The sequence below is a fragment of the Lissotriton vulgaris genome, chromosome 2_1 (genome assembly GCF_964263255.1).
Source record: "Lissotriton vulgaris chromosome 2_1, aLisVul1.2, whole genome shotgun sequence".
In the NCBI taxonomy this organism is placed as follows: domain Eukaryota; kingdom Metazoa; phylum Chordata; class Amphibia; order Caudata; family Salamandridae; genus Lissotriton; species Lissotriton vulgaris.
Genome location: NC_141687.1, coordinates 424035401 through 424050421, shown reverse-complemented (window position 1 = coordinate 424050421; position 15021 = coordinate 424035401). Strand labels below are relative to the sequence as shown.

General features: G+C 47.6%; 1 protein-coding gene across 2 annotated transcripts in view; it reads left to right on the top strand.

The window, feature by feature from the left end:
• The window catches only part of ZDBF2 (zinc finger DBF-type containing 2), a 166243-nt gene that overhangs the window by 126025 nt on the left and 25197 nt on the right, over positions 1-15021 (top strand). For both annotated transcript variants that reach the window (XM_086955320.1, XM_086955322.1), the window contains one exon: positions 5080-5207. In XM_086955320.1, the coding sequence (XP_086811446.1) occupies positions 5080-5207 (128 nt within the window). The remainder of the gene's footprint in view (positions 1-5079; positions 5208-15021) is intronic.

Here is a 15021-nt window from a genome sequence, read left to right as displayed (position 1 = left end):
TTTGTTATTGTTTTTGTATTTGTTTCATCACATGGCACAATGTATATTGCTGTTATCCTGTTGCTTTTGGGTTCCGAAGGGGGGGGGGTTGCGGCGCTTTGCTGGGATGGGGGGGGGGGTTGATTTGAAATTGTTGTCTTGGAACGTTAATGGTCTGGGTGACAAGATAAAACGTGGTGTTGTACTCCAATTTCTCAGACGTCACTCCCCTGATATAGTCTTGTTACAGGAGACCCATCTCATTGGAAATGCGTGTAGGGCCCTTGATAGACGAGGCTACAGACTGGTAGCACACGCTGGATTTACATCTGGCTCCAGAGGGGTTGGCACAATGATCAAATCCTCCCTGCCCTTTGAAATAGACGAAGTAGCCCTTGATGATAGAGGTCGATATGCGGCTGTCTCTGGGCGGTGGGAGGGGAAGGTGCTCATAGTTGTTAGTGTGTATATTCCCCCGGGTCTTCAGGCTACCACCTACGCTGATCTCGGACGAACTCTCCTAGGGCTTCCAGATGGTATCCTTGTACTGGGTGGGGATTTCAACTCTGTGGTCTCTGGTGAGTGTGATCGATTACCCCCCAGGGTCCTGCCGGCGTCCCAGTTATGGCTGTCTGAGTTGCTTGAGACTTTTGGATTGGTGGATGTCTGGCGGATGCTGTACCCTGTGCAAATGCAATACACGTTCCACTCTGGAGCACATGGCAGTCTCTCCAGGATTGACTATTTTCTGATGTTGTCCGCTCATACTCCCTTTGTGCGTGGGGTCCGCCATCTTCCCAGGGGCATTTCTGATCATTCACCCTTGTTGCTTGAGATTTCGGTAGGTTTTCGGGGTGGGAGGAGGGTTCCCCCTATCCATCCTTGGCACCTAAGGAATCCTAAGCTTCGCTCCGAGATTCTCAAGGCTATTGATCGTTACTTGAACGAGAATGTGGGGTCCGTCTCTTTTCCTATCTCCTTGTGGGAGGCCTTAAAAACTGTAATAAGGGGATCTGCACTGTCATTGATCGCTGCAGATAGGAAGGCCAAACGGGAGGATTTAGTGCACCGTGAGGCAGAAATCACTTCGCTTGAGAGCGAACTGGGTGGTAATGATACCCCTGCAGTCCTACACTCCTTGGCGCTAAAGCAGGCTGATTATAGGGCCCTGGTGACCGACGCTGCTAAAATTATGAACAGGAATCAGCTGGGCAGACTCTATGATGTGGGCGATAAGGTGAGTAAGCTTCTAGCATGGTTGGATAAATCTGAGAAAATGAGTTGTGTGGTGCCAGTGATTAAACGGTTGACTGGGGAGTGTGTGTCTGACCCGGGTGAGATTGTGGAGTGCTTTGTGGACCATTTTCGTACGGTCTATCGATCAGTGAGTGATAGAGATGAGTCTGATTCCCGCCTGCTCTTGCGTGATATTGCACTGCCCTGTATTTCGGACGAGGACAGGTCCAGTTTCGATGCGCCTATAACGGTGGATGAGGTCGCTATTGCTATACGGTCCCTTCGTTCGGGTAAAGCTATGGGACCGAATGGTCTGCCCATAGAGCTCTACAAGCTGCGGCCTGATAAGATGGCAGCGTATCTGCGCAATATGTTCATGGATGCCTTTGAGGCTGGTCTCCTCCCCCTCGATCAGCGTTTGGCCACTATTGTTGTCATCTACAAGGATGGTAAACCTCGTGACCAATGCACCTCCTACCGCCCCATTTCTCTGCTTAATGCTGAGCCCAAGATCCTGGCTAAATTACTTGCAAATCGCTTGCTAACGGTAATCTGTGACCTGATCCATCCGGATCAGTCCGGTTTTATTCCCCATCGGAATACGGCACTCAATCTTCGCAGACTCCACGGAGTTCTCGCGAGAGCTGCGACGCTGACCGAACCCGCCATTTTAGCTTCTCTCGACGCCGCTATGGCTTTTGACACCATCGAGTGGTCTTACCTTTGGGCGGCCCTGTCGAAGTTTGGCTTTGGCTCTAATTTTATTGCCTGGGTAAAACTCCTCTATGAACAACCACTGGCCCAAGTGGTGGTCAACGGCAGAGTGTCTGGTCCGTTCCCGCTCGGGCGTGGCATCCGACAGGGCTGTCCGCTCTCCCCCCTCCTCTTTGCCTTAGCACTGGAACCGTTGGCGGAGTGGCTCCGATGGGAGCCCTCGATCAGGGGCATCCGGTGGGCCCCTGACCTCGAAGATCGAGTCTCGTTATACGCAGACTACATTCTCCTTTATTTCACTTCACCCCAGAAGTCACTCAATGTGCTTTTTGATGTCCTCACCTCCTTCGGAAAGAACTCGGGTCTCGTCATTAACTGGACTAATTCATGTATATATGCTATAGCGGGGGAGCTTCCTCCACTGCCCCGTAGATTCCCGATCCAGGTGGTTGAGACTGGGTTCAATTACCTGGGAATTCACGTCTCCTTGGACCCCTCTGTCCGCTATGACCGCAACCTGTATGCTCCTCTCCGGCGACTTAAATTGGATGTCCAGCGGTGGCGCAGCTTGCCCCTATCTCCACTGGGGCGTGCGGCTCTTTTTAAGATGATGTCCCTCCCTAGATTTTTGTACGCTCTGCAAATTTTTTTCGATCCTGTACCCTCTGGATATTTTCGTGAGGTCGAGAGCCTCCAGAGACAGCTGATCTGGGAGGGGCGGGCACGTATCTCCTTGCCTAAACTTACTTTGCCATGGTACGACGGTGGCATAGCCCTCCCGGACATCAGGCGTTACTACTGGGCCTCCCAGTTGAGCGCGGTTAACCATGTGATGTACTCCCCGGGTCCGGTCCCTGCCTTTGCGATGGACAAGTTCATCTTGCCGGGCGGGAACTTCAACAGGGCATTGTACTCGAAGGAGCCATTCCGAACTCTGACTGGACCTACGAAGTGTGCTGTGCGTGCGTGGAGAGACGCAAATGTTGCTACGGGCTGGGGCGATAAGATGACGCGGCTGACTCCATTGTATGATTCTGATAGGTTGGGTAGCCTGTGGCGAACGAAAGGGTTTGATAAGTGGGATACGATTGGTATCAGCAGGGTGGAGGATCTTTGGTCCAAGGGCTCGGTTAAGTCCTTCGACGCCCTTAAGGTGGAGTATCATCTTGGTGACAATGAGTATTTTAGATACCTTCAGGTGCGCCACGCTTTGATCTCGGTTTTCTTTCCGGGGACGGAGATCCCCCAGTCGTCACCACTTGAGGACCGGATTCTGGATGGCCACGTGCCTGACAGCACGATTTCCTTGATTTATAAAAAACTTATTAACACCAGGGCTGACCTTCTCGTGCGGCTCAGGGCCTCGTGGACCGCAGACGGCCTGGAATTAGACGACGAGGATTGGCAGATGGCTATTGCCTCCCCTAAGGAGGTGGCCATCCCAGCTCGCCTTCGTTTTGTGCAACTGAAGATCCTCCACCGAGTCTACATGACCGGTACGCGACTGGTGCGAATGGGTTACTCGATCGATGGGTTGTGTAAGCGTGGTTGTGGCATGAGTGGTACCTTTCTACACATCATCTGGGAATGTCCTGTGGTGTCCGCTTTTTGGTCCAGAGTACATGCTATTATGGGAAGGGTCACCGGGGTCTCTCTTATGCCTGAGGCTCGTCGTTGCCTGCTCAATGTCTGGGAGCCTACGGATTGTACGGCTGCTCAGACTTTTTGGGTCACTCTTGGCAACATGGTTGCCAAGAGAGATATTGCTCAACTCTGGGGTTCCCATAGGCCGCCCGGGATAACAGCTTGGAAGGAGAACATGGACTGGTGCATGTTCCGGGAGAAGACTGTCTATGTGGCTCGGGGTCGCCCTAAGAAATGGGGCAGGATTTGGTCCCAGTGGAACGCCTACCGTGGAGATATCTGCACTCCTCCACTTGAGTTTACTACTGATGTTCCATTGTCCCCGTAGTTGACGTTCCAGATGATTCTCTATAGGGCTATTCTGCGTAGTTCTCTTCACCACTCCCCCGTCCCTTGAATGTATGTTACGATATTCTTCTGAGACGGGTTCCCTCGCCCCCTCCCCTTGAGCCCTTGGAATCGCTTTTACCATGTGATGGTGTGGTGTGTTTGTTATATGTTTTTCGACAAAATTATAAAACTAAACCTATTTTATCCTCGTGTATTTCTGTGTTTTGGTGCCGGTACACAATTAAGCTGCTACTCTCTGTTCTAACTATACTGCCTATGTCTGGCATCCAGATGTTTATTGTCATAGCGGCCGGCCCGACTGGGTTGTAGGCAGACGCTGTCTACTGTGCATACCGAAAATAAAGGTTTAAAAAAAAAAAAAATCTTCTTACCCCTATGGATTCAACAGGAGAAACATTTCAAATTTCACACCAGTCACTAACATTGGCTGCAGTATGCGTGAAACATGTCAGCTGCACTGAGCACTAATTTCTTTGTATGAAGGATTAACTGTGAAACAAAACTACTGGCAAAGAAAGTGAATTGTGGCACTTTGAATAGTTATCGCAAATTCTGTATACCTGCTCAAGTGAGTGCTACAAGCCCTCACCAAATGAAGTTTTATAACTGCTCACCTTTGTCAGTTGCCCTTGGCGTAATATAATCCTTAAATTCCTCAACTATGTGAACCCTTTGATTTCAGAACATGCTGAGCACTTGATGGTTGGTCATGTTTCTAGAAAAATGAGTATTGTTTGGAGGGCATGGTGGTGTCACCATTTTAGTTTAAAGTGCTTTGTGTACTTAATATCTAGTTATATGTGCTGATACTCTGATCATTACAGTCCATTATTTTTGCAGCTTGCGCAGCGGGCAGCACATTAGGATATTACAAGCAGTTGATTAGAGTTTGGTTACTTCATTCCCTCGTGTACACTGATATGCCTTTCATTTGTTTTCTGTATCCTCCTGCATCAAGTCTGCTTTAATAAAGAGGCTGGGTAAAGACATTTGTGTAACTGTAGTAAGATGATGGATAAAGCGATTCAGATCATTAGAGGTCATTTCTTTCAGTATGTCTGTTTGTCTTTATTTCATCCTTAACTGCTTTTGAGCCCCAGCTGATGTGTGGGGCTTGCTTCAATGTTTATGAATCGTGCTCTGTCTCCTCTGCAGCATCTCCTCAGCGTTCAGCACAAACATTTCACAACACACAACAGAAATCATGTTGGTTCTGGGACTTTGATGGAGCGTTTCCTGCATGATGTCCGGCAATATCACCCACAAAGCTATCATGACAGCAGGTACAAAAAAACAATGCCTTGTATCCTAGAAAATGTATTGTTGCGATAACAGGTTGAGTCGTTTAAGACCCGAAGCCTCATAGGTTTTCAGGCACACACTATCTTGGTTTTAGTGTATGTATTATTGGTCTTTATTCATTTTACATTTCTGTGTAGCACTGTGCAACCAGAGGTGTGTAGCGATGAGGTAAGAGTGTGAATTTACTTTCAAAGGAGACACGGTGTTGTGTGTTTTGAGTGGTTGCTCTGTTTTCACTGTGCTTCTTGAATGACAGAAGTTCCACTGCTTATCTGAACTGGAAGTTCATTGGAAAGGATCTTAAATAATTTTAATTTGATAGCTTCCACTGTTACTGAGAACAGCTGTTGAGTGTATGACTGCTTGTAGAGGTGTAAGTGTGACTTTGACACCGCGATCAGAGCTTAGTACTGTAGCCAGTACGAGACTCAACGAACAGCCCATGTGAGGACTGAAGGTAAAGAATGGGCTTTAGGTTTATAGAGTGGCTCTGGAAGTGGAAGCTGTATGTACCACAAAATATATTCTCTTTAGCTTGCTGTCCAGCCAGATTCCCAGGAAATTCACAACTCTGTTTGTATGAGTTGCAACCAATTGATTCAAATCTGAAAGGCAATTGATATGTTTCCTAATGTCATTTGATCTATGGAGTAAAATAAACTCCGCCTTTGGGGGTTAGCATCAATAAGTTATGGGTCATCCACTCTTGAAATCTTTTTAATTGGTCTTTAAGTATTGCTACACTACAAAAATATTCTCAAATGTAGCGGAGTATCATCATCATATTGATGTATTGTACTATCATTGCTTTTGAGGATTGTAGTCAGTGGCTCCATGTAAATGTTGAAAAGGGTGAGGGCTAAGATGGTTTCTTGCAGACTCCACAGACAATAGAAACAGTACCAGAGCTGTCACTGCTAATTCTTAGTATGTGTTTTCAATTGGAGATGTATGAAGAGAATCATTGAGGCACATTGCTTTTGATATTCATGCAAAGATCAATTATGAAGGTTAGCTTTTGGTGGCCAGTAGTATCAAAGGCCACGGTCAAAATCAAGGATATCTAGGAGATAAACTTCAACTTTGTCGATGTTAGAGTGTGCATCATCTAGTATTCAGTTTCTGTCATGGGGCCATTGCGAAAACCTGATAGACGTTTTTCCAAGTCATGGTAGGTTTGTCATTGGTCTGAACTTGAAGTGCCCTTCAATCTGCAGAGTTTTTAGGTTTTTTATTATGGGCGAGATTTGTTCTACTTTATTTTTATGGTCGCAGGAATTATGCCATTTTGTAAGGATGTGTAGATGATAGCACACCAAATTTAGTTGTAGAAGCGGAAGCTAAATTTACTGAGACTCACTGGCACAATATCATGATAGCTGTGAGTTGAAGTGTTTGGACAACTTTTAATAGATCTTCGGATATCCAGTTGAACTCACTCCGGATGACATGAAATTTGTGTTAATTACAACTCTGGAGTGCTACCTGGATCTATACTGGCCTTTGTTTGGTCAGAGATCTAGTTAAAGGAGTCTATGCAGAAAGAAAAATTTGAAGTAAAGTAGTGAATGAAATCATTGGTTTGGAGTTTGAGGAGGGAGAAATTGTATCATTGATAAGTTTCATTTTAATTTCTACAGTGGTAAATAGGTCTGATGAGTGTATTATTTATTGTGCTTTTAAGTATTCAGATTTGGCTTAAATGATATCTGTTTTAAAGTGTTTCCTCACCCATTTTGATTGCAAGTTTTTCTCCCTCATCCCCCTCTTTTATGTGTCCTCTTTCAGTCATTCTGAGTTCATTCTTTTTCAGGAAGTGGTCTTCTGTAAACCATGTGTTGGTTATCGCTTGGTAGACTTTTTGTATTCAAGCCCTTCGGCGCTGCGCACATTTTCGCCCTGTGAGGGCGATTTACATAGTGGGCGGATTCGGATGGCCCCCGGCCGTCCTCTGCACACGCACACCATCAATCAAGACTGCTGGGGGCCGTTATGCGCACCGAAGGGGTTAAGCATTTATGCTTTTAGAGCAATGTGGTAGCTTGTGAAGGAGCTGTTGTCATGTGAGATGCTAGAGGCAGCATTCATATTTTTAATAATAACACCTTCAAATATAATATGAAGTACTTTGTGGAAGGACTTTTTACTGAGAAGGAGGGTGTGTGGTGCTGATTAGGATCTCAGTTGGTTAGTGTGCCCTTTGATAGCGATCACATGATTGTCAGATCATTCTGTCACATTTGATTCAAGACAAGTTGCATCTTGTCAGGTGGTAATTACTAGGTTCCAGATTTGTCCTCTGTTGTGCATAATGAAATCGTTGATCTGTGCATTGAGCATTCTTGACAGTTCAACTTGACAGTTCAGTTGCATTTGGAAAAATGTGAGTTATTCCAGTGGTTGCTGAAGTGCCCAAGATGCAAGTTTTTCCTGTAAAGTAACTGTTGACTTGTGAGGTATTCAGTGAACTCAGTTAGGCAACTTTTGTGTATAGTAGGTGGATGATATATGATGTGAAGATCAAATAGTTTCTTGAGGAGAAATATACCATGCAACCTTAAGAACCTTGAACGGTGTGTGTGAACGAATCTATCTTTTTTCAAGTGAGCATGGGCCAATGTATCCAAGCTGCACTGTCCCCCTGACTCTCCACTCGATCAACTCTTATGACTGCGAAATCTGTGGGAGCTAAGATGTCCACTACAGTCTGTAAAAAGTTATGATCAACACTTGCAGACCTACGATTGTGCAGTATGCATTTGATTGGGAGTTAATTTAACTTAGAGGAGAGGTAATAAAAATGATCTTTCTTAAGATGTTTCAGTTCCTGACGATTCACTCCTCTGGAAGTCCTATTATTAAGAGTTGTGTTATGGATAGTGGAGATGAGCTTGGGTAGTCTGTAATATCAGATGATCGTGTCAAGAGTTTAGGAAGTAGAGGCTTAGTGCATGTAGTAAAATCAGACACCACTGGGTTTCTTGACCAGATAATAATAGCAAGGGATTGATGGTATTTAACGAAGAGAGTGGCCCATCTGTGATGGCAATTTTATTAATGGAATTGGCAGCGTTCAAGGGGTGTTTTAACTAATGGCAGTAAATTGAAGTTATGTTGCTTAATGGTCACGCAGGGGCAGCAGCTTCTACAGAAATAATTAAATATTGAGAAACTTGTGTGAAGAAAAACAGGTTTTTTTTGTGTATAACTAATGGGACTATGCTAAAAAGCCACTTCTTATTAGTATCGCTCTATGTTGGTGAGTTGAGATCCCTGGTTAGTTGTTGTAAGAGATAGTGGCTTAGACCTATGCATTTTTGGTAAACCTAGGATAACCACCCTTTGTCTTTTTGATTCAATCTAGGAAGTAGAGGGGGATAGTATAGTTTATCAGTGCTTATCTGACCCCATTTGGACAAAGAGAGGTTGGAGAGGCACGAGGCAAGCGGGAGACACTAGGCCTTAACCAAGGGAGTTTAGGTAATTTACCTCTGATCCCCAGGATCTATCCTACAGTGGTGCGGCAAACTGGGCCAGGTAAAACCCCTTTACCATGACTTTCAGTGGTAGTGATGGCAAGCAGTCAATACTTCTCAGAGAGGTAGTGTGGGGGTGCTTGAACGCAGGACTCGACAACAGTCACACACCATCACAATAATAATGTCCACCCCACTGCTTATCTTTCGTGTAAGAAATTTATTTTCAAGCACAGTAGAAAAGCAGACACAACAAATGCTAAACTATTTAGTTGCCTGGACATATGGGCAGGGCTGCATATTTATCCTCTATCCTTCCCTTTGTGTTCCAGGCAGTTCCACCTTTTTAATTAGGCTATATTGTGTTTACAGCTCAGGTGCAATCTCCCCCCTTAAGGTATTTGCGCTCCGTTTATCACAGTTCTGTAGTTTTCATTTGTCTACTGTTCAATGCATTCCACCGGCGGTGGGACAATCCTTTCGGCAGTCACCTGGCTTTGTCTCAGCTTGCCAACTCCTCCTCACTTCTGGGAAGATACATGCTCAATACCAGCAACATCTGGGGTCTCCTTGCAGGCTACAGGCACCTGCCCGAAAGGAAAGGCTTCTATTTTCCTGCTTCTGAATATCTCCATTGGTGGCAGGCAGCGATTAAACAAACCGCAAAGATGCTTCCCATGAGGCAGAACAGGTGGGCCCTGTGCAGGCAAGTTTTGCAGCGTGAATCTTTCTGGATTCACTATGCTGTGCATTATTTCGCAGTCTAGTGGTTGGGTCCGGAATCGTAGTCCTTTCTTTGTTTGTGTTTTTTTTTTTTTACGTAGCCCAGGTGGGCGTCGACGTTCCACCTTTTGGTGTCCTTCCTGTGACGTCGGCATGCTTCCTGCGGAAGCTCCCACCCTTGGGCGCCATCTTCAGATTCTTTTTTCCGCCGTTGGGTCTGGATCGTTCCCGAGAGGGCTCCAGAGATTTGGAGAAAAGAGAAGCCAAAAGCCAAGTTTTGGGAAGAAAAAGAGTTGAGAAGACGGAGTGAGACTACATGATCGAAAGGGACGACGAAGGAAGAGGATCTTCGAGGAACTTCGACGTCCAGAAGAGAACGCGCAGTCAGGGGGCCCCCTGAACGCAAGAGATGGACAACACACCATTCAAATTCTGCCGGAACTGCCACCACCCAGGCAGAAAGACCAACACCCAGTTTGCAACCTCTGCCTGCCGGTCGACCACGAAAGCAGGGACTGCAACGCCTGCTCCGCCTTTACACCGAAGACCCTTCGAGTGAGAGAGAGACAAAGGAGAGCTAAATTCGCCATGCAGGGCAAGGGCCAACCACCGTCCCTTCGAGACCGGGGACTTTCGACCGTCGAGGAGGATTACGTCACCGAAGACGACTACGGCTACACGGTCGTAGAGACCGATAATAGGAAGACTCCAAAAAAGGTAGGAGACTCAACGCCCTAAAAAGGCCCGAAAGACTCTCGACAGTCTGCACAAGACTCTCGAAAAAACGAGGGCAAGACCCCGAAAGGGCCGACGCCGAAAGCTTCGGCATCCGCAGCAACATCCAGGGCCAGCGGATCCTCACAGAAGGACTCCCAGGCGCCGAAGGACGGCAACCAGCAATGGTCGTCGAAAAGCCGAAACCCGTCTCGACGCCGAAACCCGTCTCGACGCCGAAACACGTCTTGACCCCATCTTGCCAGACAAAGAGACCGGCACAACCACTCGACGCCGAACAGGCTGCCGAGATGGAAAGAAAGAAGAGAAGACTCGAGGCAGAGATGGAGAACATACTGCAAAGAAAGAAAGAATTCGACGAAAGGATGAAAGCTTATACAATCCCCTCGAATCCGAAGTCACCGGGGGTCGTGTTCGTTGAGGAAGAAGAAGAGTTCGAGGTCGAAGAACAGTCGGAAAGCCAGGAAGTTCTGGAATATCGCGAAGAAGAGACCCCCTACTACGAGGAGGAGGAAGAGGACGACCAGACGACATTTCTGGGCTCAACATACTCGGACTCATAGGACACAGAGTGGCAGGACCTCGAAGCCGAGAGTCCAAAAGAGGGGGTGGACACATATCCTGCGAGGCCCTCGCCGCCTGACAACATTGGACTTTACAATGAAGTCATCAAGAACGCAGCATCAGCATTCAGAGTAAAACTCAAGGAGGAACAGCCAAAGGTGGATTTCCTCGTGGAAACACTGCTCTTATTACAAACCAGGAGCCAGTACCTGCCAATGCTCGAAAGCATCAAAGGACAAGGGAGAGAGGCCTTCAAAGATCCAGCAACTTGTAAACCCATCACACCAAGGACGGAGAAAAAGTACAAGCACTCCCCCAAGGACCCACCCTACATCCAGGGAACGGTCACTGCAGACTCCATCATTGTGGCAACAGCAAGGAAAAGGGCCGATGTCCCGACAACATCAGGACCACCTCTAGACAAAGAGAGCAGAAGGATGGAGCTGACAGGGAGAAAGATTGAGAGGAATGCTGCAACGCACTGGTGCATGGCTAATTCCAACGCTCTGCTGAACAGGCACCAACAGCAGATCCTGGACGAACTGGGCCAATTAGTCAAACACCTCCCACAAGAATACCAGCAAAGAGCTACGCACCTGGTAGAGGAGGGGAAGAACGTGGCAAATTCTTGCCTAAAAACAGCATTGGACGGTGCAGATATATCCAGCAGACTTATGATGCTGGGCATCACGGAGAGGAGACCAGCCTGGCTCAGAATATCAGGCTTTAAACCGGAGGGGCAACACAACATCCTGAACACCCCGTTCAACGGTGAGACACTGTTCGGAGCACCAGTGGACGAAAAGCTCACCCAGCTGAAAAAGGACAACAACACCGCAAGATCCATGGGGGCCTTGCAATTCCGAGGCACCAAGAGAGGAACCCCGTCACGGAGACCAAGCGGGAGAGGGGGAAACCAGCCGGGAACGTCGCACCAGACTTTCAACCAGTCCCACCAGGGCGACACCCAGACACAACAAGGCCAGCAAAAACAACACTGGCAATACCAACAGAGGGGCCAGTCCTTTCGCGGGAAAGGAAATGGACGTGGAAACAACAGAAGAGGTGGACAAAAACCCACCTCCAAGTGACTCTGCCACGCTACCAGTGCACACCCTTTCAAAAACTTCAGGGGTGGAGCACAGCTACAACAAAAAGGAGTGGCTCAGACTAAACATCCAAGAGCACGTAACACCGGTGGGAGGAAGACTAAACCTTTTCTTCCAGGAGTGGAAGAAAATAACTGCAGACAGTTGGATTCTCAACACCATACAGTACGGATACTGCATAGAGTTGAAAAGAACACCACCAAACAGAAAACTAAAAGAAGAGCACTAGCAAAGAAGGAACTAGAGCTACTTCAAAGGGAAGCACAAGAACTCCTGCAGAAGGAGGCTATCGAGCCTGTACCTCCCATAGAGAGGAACAAGGGGGTGTAAATGTAAATTGATACTTGTATAGCGCACTACTCACCCGCAAGGTTCTCAAGGCGCTTGTACGAATACCGCTGTGGAACCCATCCTGGCTTTCCCTGTGAGGCGTCCACTCCTGGGCACCCCCAAGGTGGAGGCCAGGCATCCTTAGCGTTGTGGGGGCCGTTGTGGAGATTAAGCAAGCTATTGCCCAGAGTTGCAGAGTGGGACTCCATGATTGGAATAGGCACCGAGGCGAGAATTATCAGGTCCGTGGAATTTTGTGCCCAAGACCCGCCGAGGCGGGGAATTGAACCCTGGTCCCGGGCTAGACCTCTGCATCAGGGTCTGCCGCTCTAACCATTGAGCCACATTTCTCAAGTACTCTACGTACTTCCTGGTACCAAAGGTAGACGAAACAATAAGACCCATCCTGGACCTAAGGTTCCTCAACAAGTACATAAAAACCCAAAAATTCAAAATGGAGTCCCTGCAAGAGGTCCTTCCACAGATACAAGGCGGGGACTTCATGGTCACCATAGACCTCAAAGATGCCTACCTGCACATCCCAATGAACAGGTGGCACAAACCTATACTTAGATTTGTCATCAACACTTATCACTATCAATTCACGGCACTGGCATACGGACTGAAATCAGCACCGAGGCTATTCACAAAGTGCCTTGCTGCAGTCACAGCACACTTAAGGAGGGAAGGGATCCACGTATACCCTTACCTGGATGACTGGATAATAAAGGCAAGGTCATACATGACATGCAAACGACACGCACGGCGAGTGACATACACAATGATGGCTCTGGGTTTCTCCATCCACTGGGAAAAATCCTCAATGAACCCAGAACAAGTAAACATTTTCCTGGGCGCACAGATCAACACCGTACAGGAGAAGGTGTTCCCCAGCAAGAAGAGAACGCTGGCACTGTTGAAGGAGGCGCTTCTTTACCAGAGGGGGCGTGCTCTGACAGTGAGGACGGCGAGCAAGATGATGGGCATGATGGCCACATGCATACACATAGTGCTCTATGTACGACTCCACATGAGACCACTCCAGGAGTGGCTACAGGACCAATGGTCACAAGCTACAGGTTGTTGGGAGGACCTAGTGTTTGTAACGCACGCAGTGCACGAGGAGATATCATGGTGGAACAAAGGAAATATAACAAAAGGGAAACATCTAACACCACCAACACCAACTGTGACCATCACCACAGACGCATCCCAGAAGGGATGGGGAGCACACATGAAAAAACTCAGTGAGGGGTCTGTGGACACCAGCGGATGCGGTCAAACACATCAATTACTTAGAACTAAAGACCATTTTCCTCGCACTAAAGGCATTCCAGACGAAGCTGTACAACCAAACAGTGTTGGTCCAGACAGACAACACAACAGCGATGTTCTACATAAACAAGCAGGGAGGAACACAATCAGCACCCCTGTCAGAAGTAGCGCAGGGAATATGGAGATGGGCCATCCCACTAAAAATAGATCTACTGGCGATTCACCTGCCAGGGAAAGACAGAATGGAAGCGGACTGGCTGAGCAGACAGACATTAGCTTCCCACGAATGGGAGCTCAATGCCAAGAAACAAAGAGACTGTTCGACAGGTGGGGGACACCATCGATAAACCTGTTTGCACCACACCAGAATGCAAAATGCCAGCACTTCGCATCCAGGCAACCAGGGAAAGTGTCACGGGGGAATGCCCTATGGATAAGCTGGTCAAGGACATTTGCTTACGCTTTTCTGCCGATCCCCCTGATACACAAGTTACTCAGCAAGTGCAGAACGAGCAACATGACCCTGATACTGGTCGCACCACAGTGGGCCAGACAGACCTGGTACCTGCAGATTATGGAGATGACACAGAGTGCACCACACAGATTCGAGAGAAGGAAAGACCTACTCTCCGTGCAAAACAGAGAGGTGTTGCATCCAGAGCCGGAAAGCCTAAGCCTGGCAGCCTGGCTCCTGAGGACATAGAGTTCGCACAGCTTAAATTACCTGAGAGCACCCTATGGGTACTTCGAGAGGCAAGAAGACCTAGCACACGAAAGTGCTTACTGGCCAAATAGAAGAGGTTCACACTATGGTGCAGAAAGGAAAAACTGCACAACAAGATGACAAGAGACTCAACAGTGCTTAAATACCTCACGCACCTCCTCGAGGCCAATCTGAGCTCATCCTCGCTGAGGGTACACCTGGTAGCCATAGTCGCTTACACTAGAGGAGAGACAGGGAAAAGCTTCTTTACTTGACAAATTGTAAAAAGATTCTTGGAAGGTGCAAAGAGGATCGCACCACCAAAGAGGTTACCAGCTCTAGCGTGGAACCTAAAACTGGTACTGAAGGTGCTTCAACACATATTCAAAAATCAAAGCTCATCTTCCACCTAGCCGCCACAATGATATCCAACCGCTACAAAGTCTATTCACAGCATAGTGAATCCAGAAAGATTCACGCTGCAAAACGAATAGTTTCTTACCTATCTGTGTAGTTTTGCAGCTTGAAGATCTTTCTGGATTCACTAGCGAACCCACCCACCTCCGCCAGAAAGATGAGACTGGAGAAAGAGGTGGTAAAAACGGGAAAAGACTTGAACAGACTTTTGAAGGAAAAAACGGTAAAACAAATATTGAAACATTGCCATACTATTCGGAAACAGAACACAAACGGGGAAAAAAGAATCCGAAGATGGCGCCCAAGGGTGGGAGCTTCCGCAGGAACCATGCCGACGTCACAGGAAGGACACCAAAAGGTGGGACGTCGACGCCCACCTGGGCTACGGGAAAAAAAAAAGACTACGATTCCGGACCCAACCACTAGACCGCAGAATAATGCACGGCATAGTGAATCCAGAAAG